Source organism: Siphateles boraxobius, unplaced genomic scaffold (assembly GCF_051911475.1).
Source record: "Siphateles boraxobius isolate OS27281-9 unplaced genomic scaffold, OSU_SipBor_1 30, whole genome shotgun sequence".
Taxonomy (NCBI): Eukaryota; Metazoa; Chordata; class Actinopteri; order Cypriniformes; family Leuciscidae; genus Siphateles; species Siphateles boraxobius.
The window spans coordinates 1,269,873-1,284,944 of NW_027508920.1; the positions used below are offsets into that span (position 1 = coordinate 1,269,873).

The window sequence follows — 15,072 nt, forward strand, 5'->3', positions numbered from 1 at the left end:
AGAGAAAAAGACTTAATAGTCATTTTGGCAGCATGCCTCAACTTTGATGCTGCGGTATACAAAAACGGTTTCGTCTATCATCAAGAAATCCATAACTTTTAGTCGGCATGGTCTGGGGATGATATGATTAAATTTTGGTGAAAATCGGACGAATGGTCTAGGAGAAGTTCGAAAAAGAAGGCTTTGAAAGTAAATAAAGATGGCGGACAGGAAGTTCGTCCAAATACGTCAATCTTGGTATCTATGTTCTCAGCATGACCCAAGGAATCTATTAAGACCAGTGTCATTACAATAGGCATATTTTTTCAAAAGTTATTTTCAATTTTTGGAAATTTAATTTTAACTTTTGACCAACAGGTGGTGCTGTCTCGAAATATTTTGAGTACCTTCAGGGGATGGTACTGGTGGCAAATTCTGAGTTTCACAATGCTACAGCAATGCATTTGTTAAGTATAGCATTTTACATCACAAAACTGTATTGAAGTCAATGGGAATTTCATGTTTCATTCTATTATAGCGCCACCAAGAGGCAAAATACCACTATTTTTTTCTGTGTCCTCAAAATGAGCCCATACATGTGTGTGCCAAATTAGGTGAAAATATCTCAATTCGCTTCGGGGTTATAGACATTTATATGAAAAAACACGTCAAAAATGACAGACACGTGACTTTGATTGAATTTTACTACCCCTTACTATCAATATTTTGGCATTTGGGCAGTAAATAATGTGTAACAAGCTATGGTTCCAAACTTCTGACGGTGGTTTCGTCTCGATCGGACTAACGGTTTCGAAGATATCGGCAAATCTTTTTTAAGCGCTAAATCACAACGCTACACAAACCATAAGGCAAAATCTAGCATGTTTGGTATCTGTGGACTCGGCAAGGATTCAGGAACCTAACGAGATGACTCCCATGAAAATAAGTCAACCACACTCAGAGTTATAAGCATTTGAAAAATACATTTTACCACTAGGTGGCGCTGTTTCGAAACTTCTCATGCTCCTTCAGGGCATCGTACTGATGACCCATACCGAGTTTCGTAACAATTCGTTCATGCGTTCAGAAAATACAGCATTTTAGCACATAATTCAAAATGGCCGACAGCCAAAATGGCCGATCTGGGAAAATTGGATATCACTCGACTTGAAATGACACACTGAATCTAACGAGACCACTTTTATGATTTTTGGACAAACCGTTCCGAAGTTATAAGCAAAAATAGCCATTTTCTGTATCTCCGGACCAGTAGGTGGCGCTGCACCGAAACGCAGCATGTAGCCTCAGGTCATGCTTGTGATGACATGTACCAAGTTTAGTCTTAATATGATAAAGCGTTGCGGAGATACAGCCTTACGTCTGTTTTCGCAAGCGCTACGTAAAATTTTTTCGTGCGTTTATCGAAAACAGTTTTACGAATCAACTTGAAATTGAAAGTTTTGTCCCCACTGCCTGAAGATGATCTGGTGCGATTTTGGTGAAAATCGGACAAACCGTCTAGGATGAGTTCGGAAAAGTAGGTTTTATAAACAATTCAAAATGGCAGCCATAATTTTATGACGGAAAATGACGTCATAGGGTGCAATCGAATTGTCATGAGCTCCTGAATCAGAGGAAAAGGAATTTTATTGATAGGCCGTATGGTTCAAAAGTTATTAGCATAATAAAAGTGACATTTTGGACAGGTGGTGGCGCTAGAGGGAATGAGTTAGAGACAGCAAAATTGGTGTATTTAATGTTGGGACTGTCCTCTTTCAGAATGTCAAACCAAAACAACTTTCCCGCAAACGGTTCTATGGGCTGCCATAGACGCCCAGTCGGAAGAAGAAGAATAATAATAATAAGAACCGGAACAGATACAATAGGTGCCTCCGCACCTACGGTGCTTGGCCCCTAATAAGAACCGGAACAGATAAAATAGGTGCCTCCGCACCTTCGGTGCTTGGCCCCTAAATATAGCTGCAAGCAGCCATTACCGGGGCCAAGCGCAAGAAGCGGCAACAAATGCCATCATAGGTGGGAGTGGCAGACCAACTGCAGCAAGGAGCAATTAAAGACATCTTAAGAGAATTTTGGGAAAATGGCTGAAAAATCATATATAAAGTAACTTATAAGATGATTTAATGGTTTATCACTTTCAACAAATAGGTGGGGCGCAGTTACGAAATTGATGTGATGTGGTCAGAGTGAGGTGACAATGACACATACAAAGTTTGGTTTCAAAATGTCAAGGCATTGCAGAGATAGTCTGAATAGTCATTTCGGCAGCATGCCTCAACTTTGATGTTGCGGTATACGAAAACGGTTTCATCTATCAACACAAAATCCATAAATTTTAGTCGGCACGGTCTGGAGAAGATACGATTCGATTTTGGTGAAAATCGGACAAACGGTCTAGGAGGAGATCGAAAAAGTAGGTATTTAATGAAAATCAAGATGGCGGACAGGAAGTTTGGCTGACTTTGGCAAAATTGGTATCTTTGTTTTCAGCATAACCCAAGGAATCAATTAAGACCAGAGTCATTAAAATAGGCAAATTCATTAAAAAGTTATTAGCATTTTTGTATATTTAATTATAACTTTTGACCAAAAGGTGGCGCTGTCTCAAAATCTTTTGAGTACCTTCAGGAGATGGTGCTGGTTGCAAATTCTGAGTTTCATAATGTTACACCAATGCATTTGTTCAGTATAGCATTTTACATCACAAAACTGTATTGAAGTCAATGGGAATTTCATGTTTTGATCTATTATAGCGCCACCAAGAGGCAAAATCTCACAGTTTTTTTTTCCTGTGTCCTCAGAATGAGCCTATGAGCACATACATGTGTGTGCCAAATTTGGTGAAAATATCTCAATTCGCTTCGGAGTTATTGACATTTATATGAAAAAACACGTTAAAAATGACTGACACGTGAATTTGATAGAATTTTACTACCCCTTACTATCAATATTTTGGCATTTGGGCTATGTCATTTCGTTAACAAGCTATGGTTTCAAATTTCTGACGGTGGTTTCGTCTCGATCGGACTAACGGTTTCGAAGATATCGGCAAATGTTTTTTCAGCACTAAATCACAACGCTACACAAACCGTTAGGCAAAACCTAGCATGTTTGATATCTGTGGACTCGGCAAGGATTCAGGAACTTAACGAGATGACTCCCGTGAAAATAAGTCAACCACACCCAGAGTTGAGCATTTGCTTGAGCAACCAAGCATTTGAAAAATAAATTTTACCACTAGGTGGCGCTGTTTCGAAACTTCTCATGCTCCTTCAGGGCATCGTACTGATGACCCATACCGAGTTTCGTAACAATTTGTCCATGCTTTCAGAAAATACAGCATTTTATCACATAATTCAAAATGGCCGACAGCCAAAATGGCCAATCTGGGAAAATTGGATTTCGCTCAACTCGTCGTGATGCCCTGAATCTAACGAGACCACTTTTATGATTTTTGGACAAACCGTTCCGAAGTTATAAGCAAAAATAGCCATTTTCTGTATCTCCGGACCAATAGGTGGCGCTGCGCCAAAACGCAGCATGTAGCCTCAGGTCATGCTTGTGATGACATGGACCAAGCTTGGTCTTAATACGCTTAAGCGTTGCGAAGATACAGCCTTACGACTGTTTTTGCAAGCGCTCCGTAAAATTTGTTCGAGAGTTTATCAAAAACGATTTGACGAATCAATTTGATTTTAATAACTTTTTGTCAGTACTGCCTGAAGATGATCTGGTTGAATTTTGGTGCAAATCGGACAAACCGTCTAGGACGAGTTAGAAAAATTAGCTTTTTGAGAAAATTCAAGATGGCGGCCATATTTTTATGACGGAAAATTACCTCATGGGGTGTAATCGAATCGTCATGAGCTCAGGAATCAGAGGAAAAAATAATTTTGTTGATTGGCCTTATGATTCATAAGTTATTAGCAAAATAAAAGTGAAACTTTGGACAGGTGGTGGCGCTAAAGGGAATGACTTAGAAACACCAAAATTGGTGTATTTAATGTTGGGACTGTCCTCTATCAGAATGTCAAACCAAAACAACTTTCCCGCAATCGGTTCTATGGGCTGCCATAGACTCCAAGAGCGGAAGAAGAATAATAAGAACGCCAACGATTACAATAGGTGCCTCCGCACCTTTGGTGCTTGGCCCCTAATAAGAACCGGAACAGATACAATAGGTGCCTCCGCACCTTCGGTGTTTGGCCCCTAATAAGAACCGGAACAGATACAATAGGTGCCTCTGCACCTTCGGTGCTTGGCCCCTAATAAGTATGGAGAAGAACACTAGTGATGCCTTGCCTTTGGCAAGCACCACTAATAATAATAAGAATAAGTATGCACAATAACAATAGTGATGCCTTACCTTTGGCAAGCACCACTAATAAGTATGGAGAAGAACACTAGTGATGCCTTGCCTTTGGCAAGCACCACTTATAATAAGTATGACGGATAACAATAGTGATGCCTTGCCTTTGGCAAGCACCACTAATAACACTGGGGTGGCTCCAGCCTAAGGCGGGGGAAGACTCACCGGACAGTGACGGCAAAGAGACTCTGCCAAGGGAAGACACGGGCTCGCCGTAGGGAGCCGTATCGTGGAAGAATACACATATGGGGTCACCGTAGGGACCGCAACATATGGACCCAGCCTAACACAGGTTCCACACTGCTTACAAGTGGTAGGCCTAACACCAGACGTTCCGCACGTCCGACGTCGGAGGGGTGTGGAGGAACTCAACAGGGTTCAATTTCAAGGGAACTCAACTTGAGTAGAAAGGCACACGTATCCAGTCCATAGGAGGGGAATGGCGCAGCAAGCCGACACTTGAACCGGGCTCACGGTGAAACTGGCTTCATGAGAAGGGAGCCCACGGGAAGCAGCGGTTCAACTAGGTGTCGTCCAGCCCCCAACTCTAGAATCTGTTTAGCAAAGCATATCGTCAACGCCCAGGCGGAGCACTTTACACTCATCATAGAGGAGCTCAACACCTAAGTGGACATGTTGCATCTCAGAATTTTTACCGAAATGAAAGCAAACTGGCTTCATGAGAAGGGAGCCCACGGGAAGCAGCGGTTCAACTAGGTGTCGTCCAGCCCCCAACTCTAGAATCTGTTTAGCAAAGCATATCGTCAACGCCCAGGCGGAGCACTTTACACTCATCATAGAGGAGCTCAACACCTAAGTGGACATGTTGCATCTCAGAATTTTTACCGAAATGAAAGCAAGCACTAAGTGGCCAACTTTGCTTGGAAACAGCCTTCCCTCTCTGCTGAATTCCTAACAGATATTTGTAGAGCTGGTCTGAGGTCTATAGCTCGGGTTCTGTACACGTCTAACCGCTATAAGCGAACGGACAGAGAAAGCCAGGGCTGGATCTGGCTCCTCTGGGGCAGCGCTTGCAGGCTCACCACCTGCTTCTATTACGGAAGAGGTAGGAACCTTGGACACAATCCGAGCCGGGGTCTCAGCTTGTGAGCGAGAGCGAGCAAGTCCCTACCCTCTAGTAGAGACCACGCGAGCAGGAGAACTGATATAACAGAATTTTTAACTCACTCCCTGCAGTGGCTCAGGGGCGGTCTCTGCAGTGCAGTTGCACCAGAGATAAGGCCCAAAAGGATAAAGAGGGACACAAGGATTTACATTACCTTGCTCCTCAGGAACCTGACAATCAGGACGTGCTTCTCCATACTTCTGCATCACGATGAGCGTTGTTTAAACACTGTGGCAACATCATTTTGAGGGTGAAGGAAAACAGCCTACTCTAACCCATCTTGCAGGAAAGAGAGCACTGAAGTGATCGAAAGCTTTCAGGATCTCCTCTGGAGAGAAGACGCACTCAACGACTAGGTTCCACTTCTAAAGGTGTAAGCACGCTACCCATTTCTAGGGGGTGCTCGCAGAAGTGATGGTAATTATCACATGTCCCTGTGATAGCCACCTGAAACTCCGCGTTCAGATGTGAGACCGCCCGGAATCTCCAGGGGTAGAACGCGGGTGGCATCGTGCCCCGTCCCTGAAAAAGTGTTCAGGGGAAGTCAGAAAGGCTGTCGATGGGAACCAGGTCTAATAAGGGGCAACTATGAAGACCTGCTCCCTCCTGACTTGGCACCGTAGGTGCAAGCGACGGGTGCAAAAAGACAGGAGCATTGCTCAACACAACATGTGAAGGATCACTGAGCTTCAGGAGCATTTTCTGCTTAGCACTTGAGTGTGATAAGTTCACTGAGCTTCAGGGGCATTTCTGCTCAACACCTGAGTGTGATAAACTCACTGAGCTACGGGAGCATCTCTGCTCAACACTTAAGTGCGAAGAACTTCACTGAGTAACAGGAGCATTTCTGCTCAACAAAACATGTGAAGATCACTGAGCTTCAGGAGCATTTCTACTCAACACCTGAGTGTGATGAATTCACTGAGCTACAGGAGCATTGCTGCTCAACACCTGAGTGCGATGAACTACACTGAGTTTCAGGAGCATTTCTGCTCAACATGACGTGTGAAGAATTCACTGACTTGAGCAGGCGCCTGACGACCCTGAGTCGCAATCGCTTTTAGGAGGCTCACTGGGGAAACGCATTTCTGCAGGCCCCTGGGGCAGCTGAGAGCCAGTGTCTGTCCAAGGGTAGACTACTCGTACAACACTGGCAAGGAGACGAAACCGGAGAGGCAACTGGGCGGCTCCGGAGTGGTCATGACCCAGCTGGACCCCAGGGGATGGAGTCTCCACTCACCCTGGCTCTAACTGTCATTAGGCTCATCGGCGTCACGACTGAGTAGAGCGGAGATAGTGGAACAAAGCGTCCTCAGAAGCTTCAGATTCCAAGGAGGAGGTGACGGGTGAGTCGTGACATGCGAGGGAAGCTTAAGCAACGTTCACAATGTCCAACAACTCAAGGCACATATGCCGTGTAGTCGAGGGTCGCCCAGCCCCCCGTTAAAACACGCCCTTTATACATGGCCCCTCAGTTGAAGAGGGTTTGGCAGCCGACCGGGATGACTATAGTCACACAGGGTGAGCTGCTCTGCCACGGTCACCTCGGGACTTGATCATGTAGCTAGCGCTGAAGTGGTCATACATGGAGGAAGCCAATGGCTGCATCTACAATATACCCCAGGAGCCTCTGAAAGTTCTTTCAGTGGGACCCTTTCTCACTTCAAACACCAGCTGAACACATTCTCATTGGAGAGACGTGTTAGACCGAGTCCATCTCCAAAACTGAAAAAGAGATACTCAGCCCGTGGGCGAGATTACTCTCTCCCAGTTGACCTGAAGACCCAACAGGCTCCGGAGCACTAGAAGGGAAGGACTGATACTGATACTCCCTCACATGCAACACACAGGATGGCCTGCGGTGCGGAAGGTAGAGATCTGAAGCACATGTCTTTCAGGTCAGAGCTGCAGACCAATCTTGGGCCAAGATGGTCATGACCCACCACCTAGTAGCACGAAGAACGAGTTTACAACTGGCCTTCGTACCGGCTGGAGGAGTGGCTATATCAAATCCTTCGCCAGCAGGATAAGATAAGCACAAGTCAGGAGTACTGCTCAACACTCGGTGTGATGAATATCACTGGATTTTCAGGAGCACGTCTGCTCAACACCAAATGTGATGATTATGACTTGAGCGGGATAGCCGAGCCTGAGGTGGGGCAGCAAAGTAGAGAGAGTGGTGTTAGTGTGCTGTGCAACACTTACTTGTCTCCACTGGCGGCAGGGAGTGTGTGAGATGGCGGATGACCGGGTCTTTGAACGCACCATGCTGCCTGCTGGTGACCAAGGGGGAGCTGAAGGGTGTAAGGCTATACAGGGTCACACCCGCCAGACTGGCCCTCTTGGGACCCAGGAACAGATGAAATTGCTCTCTCTTTGAAGTGTTGGTATCGCTTTCTCCGTTTTTTTTTTTTCGGGGAGCCAGCAGCGGAACAGACAAGCACACACAAACAAAGACTCCACCCGGCCCTCACCCGGGGGGAGGTAGTGATCGTGCCAGCTCCGAGAGCATCTCATCCATCCCTGGGCTGGGCGTCTCTACTGCGGCCGGCTCCATGCTGAGGCCTGGGTGGAGGCTGCTGCGGAGGCCAAGCAGGAGCGGCGGCCGGAGAACGCCCTCGGCGACGAGCAGGCAGGAGAGCAGCCACCGGCGGCGGGTCGAGGCAGCAGCTGGTCGCCGGGGCAGGATGTGCCGGATGACCTCTGTCTGCGCTTGAGCGGCAAAGAACTGTTGGATGCAGTTCTCCACCAGGTCGCCGACCAGCCCAACCTGGGAAATTGGGGAGACCAGGAACCGAACCTTGTCCGCATCCGCCATATCAACCAGGCTGAGCCAACGATGGAGCTCCTGGACCACTAAGGTGGACATCGCCAGACCGATCACGCACGCTACAACACTCGTGCCCCGGAGGGCGAGGTCGGATGCAGTGCGGTGCTCACCTATGAGCGCACGGTCTGGATTACCCTCATGCATGCCATGGGTGCCCTGGCCTGACAGACCTGAAGCAATGCCATGGCATGCAAGAGGAAGCGGCTTGCCCACAGGCTTTGTAAGCTCTGCCCGTCGGAACGGACGAAAACTCACAGGCCTGAGAACCAGCGCGGCCCGCCCTAAGATACCAAACTCCAGATTCCAACCGAGACTGAACGGGACACGGTGGAGGTTCCACTCGAGCCCGGCAGCCCCGGCGGCCCGTTTCAGCATAGCTGACATTTCTGGATCTGGCTTGGGCAACGTTACACTCCCAGAGGGAGATAACACAGCCAAGTTGTCATTTCCAGAGGCCAGCTCACCCTCCAATGCTGCTATCGACATCTTATCCTCAGGGGGAACCCCCATTGAAACAGCTGATCAGTCCATTACAGAGGGACCAGTATGCTCAACAGGAATTCCATCGGCTGCGGTGTGATGGAGGAGTGAGGAGCCCACAGGGAATGGTTACCGGGCAAGACATCCATCACTATCCTCCGATCACCCATCCCACACGTCACCCGGGGTGGGGCATGACAATGGAGCACACAGGGGAATGACCGCGCTAACACTGAACAGAGAACTGAAACAGTGAAGCACTCACTTTTTCGCCCTCTAACCAGCCGTCAACACACACAAACATTTAGAAATTTGTTGCTGTTAAAACAGCAGTTGAGAGCTCAAAGCTCGCGATCACCGCTGCACTCGCGCCGTAGAACACCAGCACTGGGAGAGTCTTCCTGAAGAACACCGACACACTCGCTCGTTGTAAACAACAGCACTCTCAGAGACATCAAACGATCGGCTCTGAAGCGAAAGGCAACTAGTGCATGCATCCACTTCCGTATTTATACCCGAGGCGCGGGGGCGGAGTGTGTGATGCGAATCACGCACGCCAATTACATTGGCTCGTTCAATAGTACTCGAAGATGATAGGCTCTCTGACGCGATCCCCATTCAGTCGACGTCGACTACGTCCGACGTTATCGACTGAAAGGGAACTGGTAATACTTTGCAATATGGCAGTGATAGCACATGGCTTAAATACAGGGTGACAGGAAATTACAAGACAGGAACTGATGTGGCAAGAACAGGAAGTTACAGAGTTCAATATTCAGGTGAGGGCTCCCTCTGTTTGACTGGAGCCTGATCAAACATTACAATTACTTACTAATTTGTTAATCAGAGTTTCATGTTAGTTATTAGTAGTTAATAGAATGTTGATAGTGTGTTACTCATTTGTTCCTGTGTAGTTATTCGTTAAGGATGGAACAGTATTCTAAACTGTTACTGATTATTTTAAGGTGTCCTTGTTATAATGTAATTTTACAGTACTGCGTTATATATTAGTTAGCGACATATAACAAGTCATTAATTAACAACTTGTTATAAAGTTAGGATTAGGGATAGGCTTATGGTTTGCTGCTTGTAACTACGCTTGTAACTATTTACTGTTATTACTACTCAGTACATGTAACATGTAACAAGGATACTCAAATAAATTATGTCATTTAATCACCCTCATGTAGTTCCAACATTTTTGAAAATATCTTTTGGTTTCTACAGAAGAAAGGCATATACATTTTTGTAAGGACATAAGGGTGCTCTCCCTTTTTAGCACTTCACCTTGCTCTCTCCCACACATTGTCTGGGTTTTGGGTTTTGGTGAGTGTAGAGAGGGGAAACAGTTTATGAGCCCATGAAACCTTGTATCATGCTATTTTTCTCTTAATTCTACATTGTGCTGGTGAAGCAAATTCAGAGATTAAACATGGAAAGTAATTATTTTCCTGTTTATTCATATCATATTGTTTACTGAGACACAATACATTGAAATACACATATACAAACAAACCACCTATAACATTTAGAGTAGAATGTTTTATTAAACTAAATGCAGATTTTGTTGTTGTTGTTATTGTGATAATAAATGTTGCCTTCTCACAAAAGTCTTTAATTTGTCAAATTTATCTTGCCACCATGTTCTTTTTTGTATTTTTCTCAGGTTTAAGCAGAATGATGTAACATTTTGGGGTGAATATACACAACAACAGGCCGTAACTGGAAGCCAAAATGGCGAAAATCTCCACAGCCACAGTGTACTTCCCTGGTGAGCTGACGTACGCTGGCACAAATGCAATCCACACAGCACAGAAGATCAGCATGCTGAAAGTAATGAATTTAGCCTCATTGAAATTGTCTGGGAGCTTTCGAGCAAAGAAGGCCAGCAGGAAGCAGACCACTGCTAACAGACCGATGTAGCCCAGCACCAGTACAAACCCCACAACAGATCCCACTGTACACTGCAGTATCAATCGAGTGCCAAGCTCACCTGCACTCTCTGTGGGCAGAGGGGGAGCCAGCAGCAGCCACAGCAGACATATGACAACCTGAACCAGCGTGCAAAGGAAGATGCCTGCCCTCTGCTGGATGGGCCCAAAGTACTGCATCAGGTTAGGTCCAGGCAGAGTGGCTCGAAAAGCCACCAGCACCACCACAGTCTTACTAAGGACGCAGGCTATGCAGATCACAAAGCTCACTCCAAACAGGGTGTGACGTAGCATGCAGTTCCATGGCGCAGGCCGACCAATGAAAATTAGGGCGCACAGGAAGCAGAGGGTGAGTGACAACAATAGCAGGAAGCTCAGCTCCGAGTTGTTGGCCCGCACAAGGGGTGTGTAACGATGATGGAAAAAGGCACCCAGAACAGTTGTGGTCAGTGTCGCCCCTGTGACAGATAAGACTGTCAGGACAATCCCCATGGTATCTTGCAAGGACAGAAACTCCACAACCTTTGGGATGCACCTTGTTCTTTCAGTGTTTGACCAGAACTGCTCAGGACATCTTGTACACGCTATAGAGTCTAAGGAACATTATGATACAGATGAAGACATGGCACATATTTGTGGGCTTACATTTAATAGACCATCATTTCTCAACCGGTTGAATCATGTCCCATAACGACAATCTTGCCATTATTTAGAAACTGAATGTTTTTACATATGTTAATAATACCTGTCTCATTGCTGATTTCCCCTGCTGCACAAGAGAGGCAGTCAAAACAGCAGATGGGTTTTCCCTTTTGTACAGACTTTCTAGTGCCCGGAGGACAGCTCACACTGCACACTGACACAGGAACCTGAATGATATAGGAAGAAACTTCATCAGACTCACAGCAGCCCTCTAACAATAATCTAACAATACTATATCTGTCATATCAGCACATAAAGAACAGCGGAAAGATTTTTTTTCACACATATGCAATACAGATACAAAATCATAGACTCATTCCGATAGCATATCTCTTCTCCTTTCGCACCAGAGGTCTGTCCATTCCATTATTTTATTGACTATGTCCCTTGCATAATGAATACTGGGTACATACACAAAAACTAACACATTCATGAAATTACAGAATACAGTAATTAGGGTCAGTGCTCATGATAATAAGCATATACACCTCATACATAATACAATCACACAAGGAACACCACACACATACTGTTTTCATTTGGGAGGAGATGCCTGCCATTGAAAATGTGTTCTTTTGTTTATTGACTGCCATTTTTTCTCTAAATTGCAAAAGACTCATGCTGACCCTTCATAAAAAAATACAAAATAATAACAAAGCAACATTGGTCTTTACTTCTAACATTTCACACAAAAACATCTAAAATATTTATAAACACACAGCCCACACACATTGAGACTCTTTCTTTTCTCAATTTGTATTTGCATCTCCTAAGCCACAAACTTTATTTGCATAGATAACAGAATATCAAACCAAAATGCTAAACCTATTCTCAATGAATACATAAATAATAATAAATACTTTTTTTCATAATTTTAAATATTTCTTCTATTGTTTCATATTTTACAACAACTGTCTTTTACTGCTTGACAATCTGATTGTGTAGTAAACTAAATGTCACTTGAATATTTTGTTATTTAATATATTGTTTATACAGTATGGTTTAAGTGTCTAAATACTTTTTGGGGCCAGCCCACTGTATTTGAGAAAAAAAGAAAGAACCAAAGTCACAGGACTCTTACCTGGTCCGCCCAGCCCCCACCCCAAACCACTTTCTCAAGGCTTATGTTTAGCTCCTGGCCTGGTCCTTTGGCTGCATCAAACTGTCCAACCTGGACAAAATTCACTGCACCGCTTTCATCTACATACCAGTTCATAATGTCATAAGAGGCAGATGGCTCGCCGTTATCTTCAAAATAAACCAGCTCACCCACTGGTGTTGTGAAGTTCACTGCATTTAAGTAGTACAGAAGCTGTTAAAAGGAAAATGTACAGTAATTTAAATTATTAATTAGTTATTAAATATATAGCCTATATATAACAAATAATTAAAAATCATTTAATGACGATTTAAATTTTTGTCTCTTGTCTGTACCTGTCTGGGCTTTATTTGTTTCACATCAGGACATTCTCCATCTTCAAATGGCCCACTACCAGGCTGACAGGCCATCATGTTGTGAATAGCATTGGCAATAGCATATACAGCCTTATACACATTGTATGTGACTCTCAGCTGTGAAACATCTGTGTAGATGCGACCATGTTTCTCCACATTTTCTGAGCCTGTGCACTTTGGTCTTTTAAATGAAGGCTGCCAGTCCTGTGCCAGCGAGCAACTAAATATTTCTTCCCATACATCTTTTACAAACGGTTCATTTGGTTGCTTCACAGGGCTCAGCTGGGCAAGATAAGCACCAAGACCATGAATATCAGCTCGGCGTAGGGCAAAGCCAATGGTACCGGCTAGAAAAGGAAGGCTTGCTGGGTCAGAGTACTGAATGGAGGTGCTCCAGGCCTCTGTGCCTATCCACTGCTTGTTGGTCACATTCTGCACCCCGACTTCCTTGAACACAACTTCAAGGTCTGGGCCGATGGCAAATGTCACCACCACATGAGCTGTGGAACTCTGGATCCTCTCCACAGTCCGCCTGATCCTACTCTGGGAATGGGATTTAGGAATGACTTCCACATAGTCCACACACACGCCTGTACCTTCAAGCTCTTTCAAGAGCAGCTGCAAGCCACTTTTACCATATTCATCATCCCCTGCGACCACCCCTACCCAGGTCCAGTCCAGCAGGCGTAGCAGATGGGCCATGGCCTTGGCCTGGAAAGCATCACTAGGAACAGTGCGCAGGAAAGAGTGAAATCTATGACTGTCACTGAGACAAGCGCAGGATGCAAAATAACTCACCTGAACAGAAAAAACACAGGACACGTGTTGGGAGGAAAGGGAAGCATTTCACTGAAATGTATGAATTTCAGATTACCAAATTTGTTGCTCAAAAATAATAAAATAAATAAGCTGTAAAATTCAGAACATTTTATTATACCATGGGAATATCAAACGCTCCCAGCGTGTCAGCCACCACTATTGAGGCAGAGGAACGAGCGTCACCGACAATGACAGGCACCATTGGAGATCCGTTGCACTCAGCACTCGACACTGTCTCCTCCTGCCCTGTTACCAGAGCTAAAGCAGCACTCAGTGTTGTGCTCTCAGCTAGGCATGTATCGGCTACCAGGTATCCCAAAGTAATGTTTGGTAGCAGAACAGGGTCCCGATTAATCTCCTCCACGGTGAAGATCATAGCTTTGAGCCAGCGGTATGAACGAAGGTCAACACTGAGGGGGGAGTTTTTGTAAGTAAGTTTAATGTGATATTGCATTCAAGGGGGAATTGGATAGATATCACAGTTTGTTAATATATGATTAAGGGAATATTCTTAACATTATGTCAAAATATACACAAAAAAATGTTTTGCCAAGCACTCAAATTTTTGCCTCTAAATTAACTGATTTTCAAAATATAATTGAATCAACTGTACTGCATTAGATCGCATTAAATATATACATGAATTCATAAAAAAACAGTAATTGTTATGTTTTAATATTTTACTTTTAACAATTTATTACAGGTGAATTATAGTTTGCAAAAATGGTTAACAGTTGCCCTACAACTTTGCCTTTTAGTTCATTTTAAACACTCACATTATACTCACCCATGGCAGCGAGCACAATGCTGTATTTCAGTAAAAGCATGATCAGGCTCTGTTGATTCAACATGAACTGGAAACAGACCACCAATTATCACATCTCCCTCTCTATACAAGCTCTCTGAAACAAATCTGTCCTGCAGACTACATGACAGGCCTGCACCACAAACCCTGACCATCTCAACTATGAATCTCATCAGCCACAACCACATAATCAATCCCATCACTTTACACAATCAAAATGAGAGAGACTGAGTATATGCAGAAGTGCAGACTGAGACGTTTTCTGCAAAGGAATAAGGCTTGGATGATAACTCGCCTTTTGTAGACTTTAATTTGCCAAGGGAAAAAGACCATGCAACAGAAAAACAACGAGAAAAAAACAACAACAAAAAACAGGTGAGTGGGGGATAATTGCTTAATGCCCTTGCAGAGAGTGATTTTCCTGGAGGATGAAAACAAATTTTAGAACTGATATTTTGAAGATGAGAGCATTAGAGCAAAGCAAGACATGCACTTTAATATTAAAAAAGACAACAACAAAACATATGTTATGTTGATATAACATAAAAAAAATTA

General features: G+C 44.4%; 1 protein-coding gene and 1 long non-coding RNA gene across 2 annotated transcripts; one reads left to right on the top strand and one right to left on the bottom strand.

Annotated features, from left to right (window-relative positions):
• Window positions 1-1,697: 1,697 nt before the first annotated feature.
• Window positions 1,698-1,956, top strand: LOC143757397 (uncharacterized). Its single transcript, XR_013210496.1, has 2 exons — window positions 1,698-1,865; window positions 1,922-1,956. It is a non-coding gene; the product is annotated as an uncharacterized LOC143757397 (long non-coding RNA).
• A 6,324-nt stretch (window positions 1,957-8,280) lies between these two features.
• On the bottom strand, window positions 8,281-14,705 carry LOC143757398 (extracellular calcium-sensing receptor-like). Its single transcript, XM_077248516.1, has 6 exons — window positions 14,500-14,705; window positions 13,831-14,122; window positions 12,873-13,691; window positions 12,520-12,750; window positions 11,482-11,605; window positions 8,281-11,329 (listed from the first exon to the last, which is right to left on the bottom strand). The coding sequence occupies exons 1-6, from the start codon at window positions 14,703-14,705 to the stop codon at window positions 10,434-10,436; spliced, it is 2,568 nt and encodes an 855-aa protein (XP_077104631.1). The 3' UTR covers window positions 8,281-10,433.
• Between the last annotated feature and the right edge of the window lie 367 nt (window positions 14,706-15,072).

What these genes read in the sequence shown, in the direction of transcription:
- LOC143757398 (XM_077248516.1), bottom strand. Translation starts at nt 14,705, where the DNA reads ATGTGGTTGTGGCTGATGAGATTCATAGTTGAGATGGTCAGGGTTTGT. An exon ending in CATTGTGCTCGCTGCCATGG is followed by an intron (nt 14,123 to 14,499) that starts GTGAGTATAATG and finishes CTCCCCCCTCAG; the next exon opens with TGTTGACCTTCGTTCATACC. An exon ending in AACAAATAAAGCCCAGACAG is followed by an intron (nt 12,751 to 12,872) that starts GTACAGACAAGA and finishes TCCTTTTAACAG; the next exon opens with CTTCTGTACTACTTAAATGC.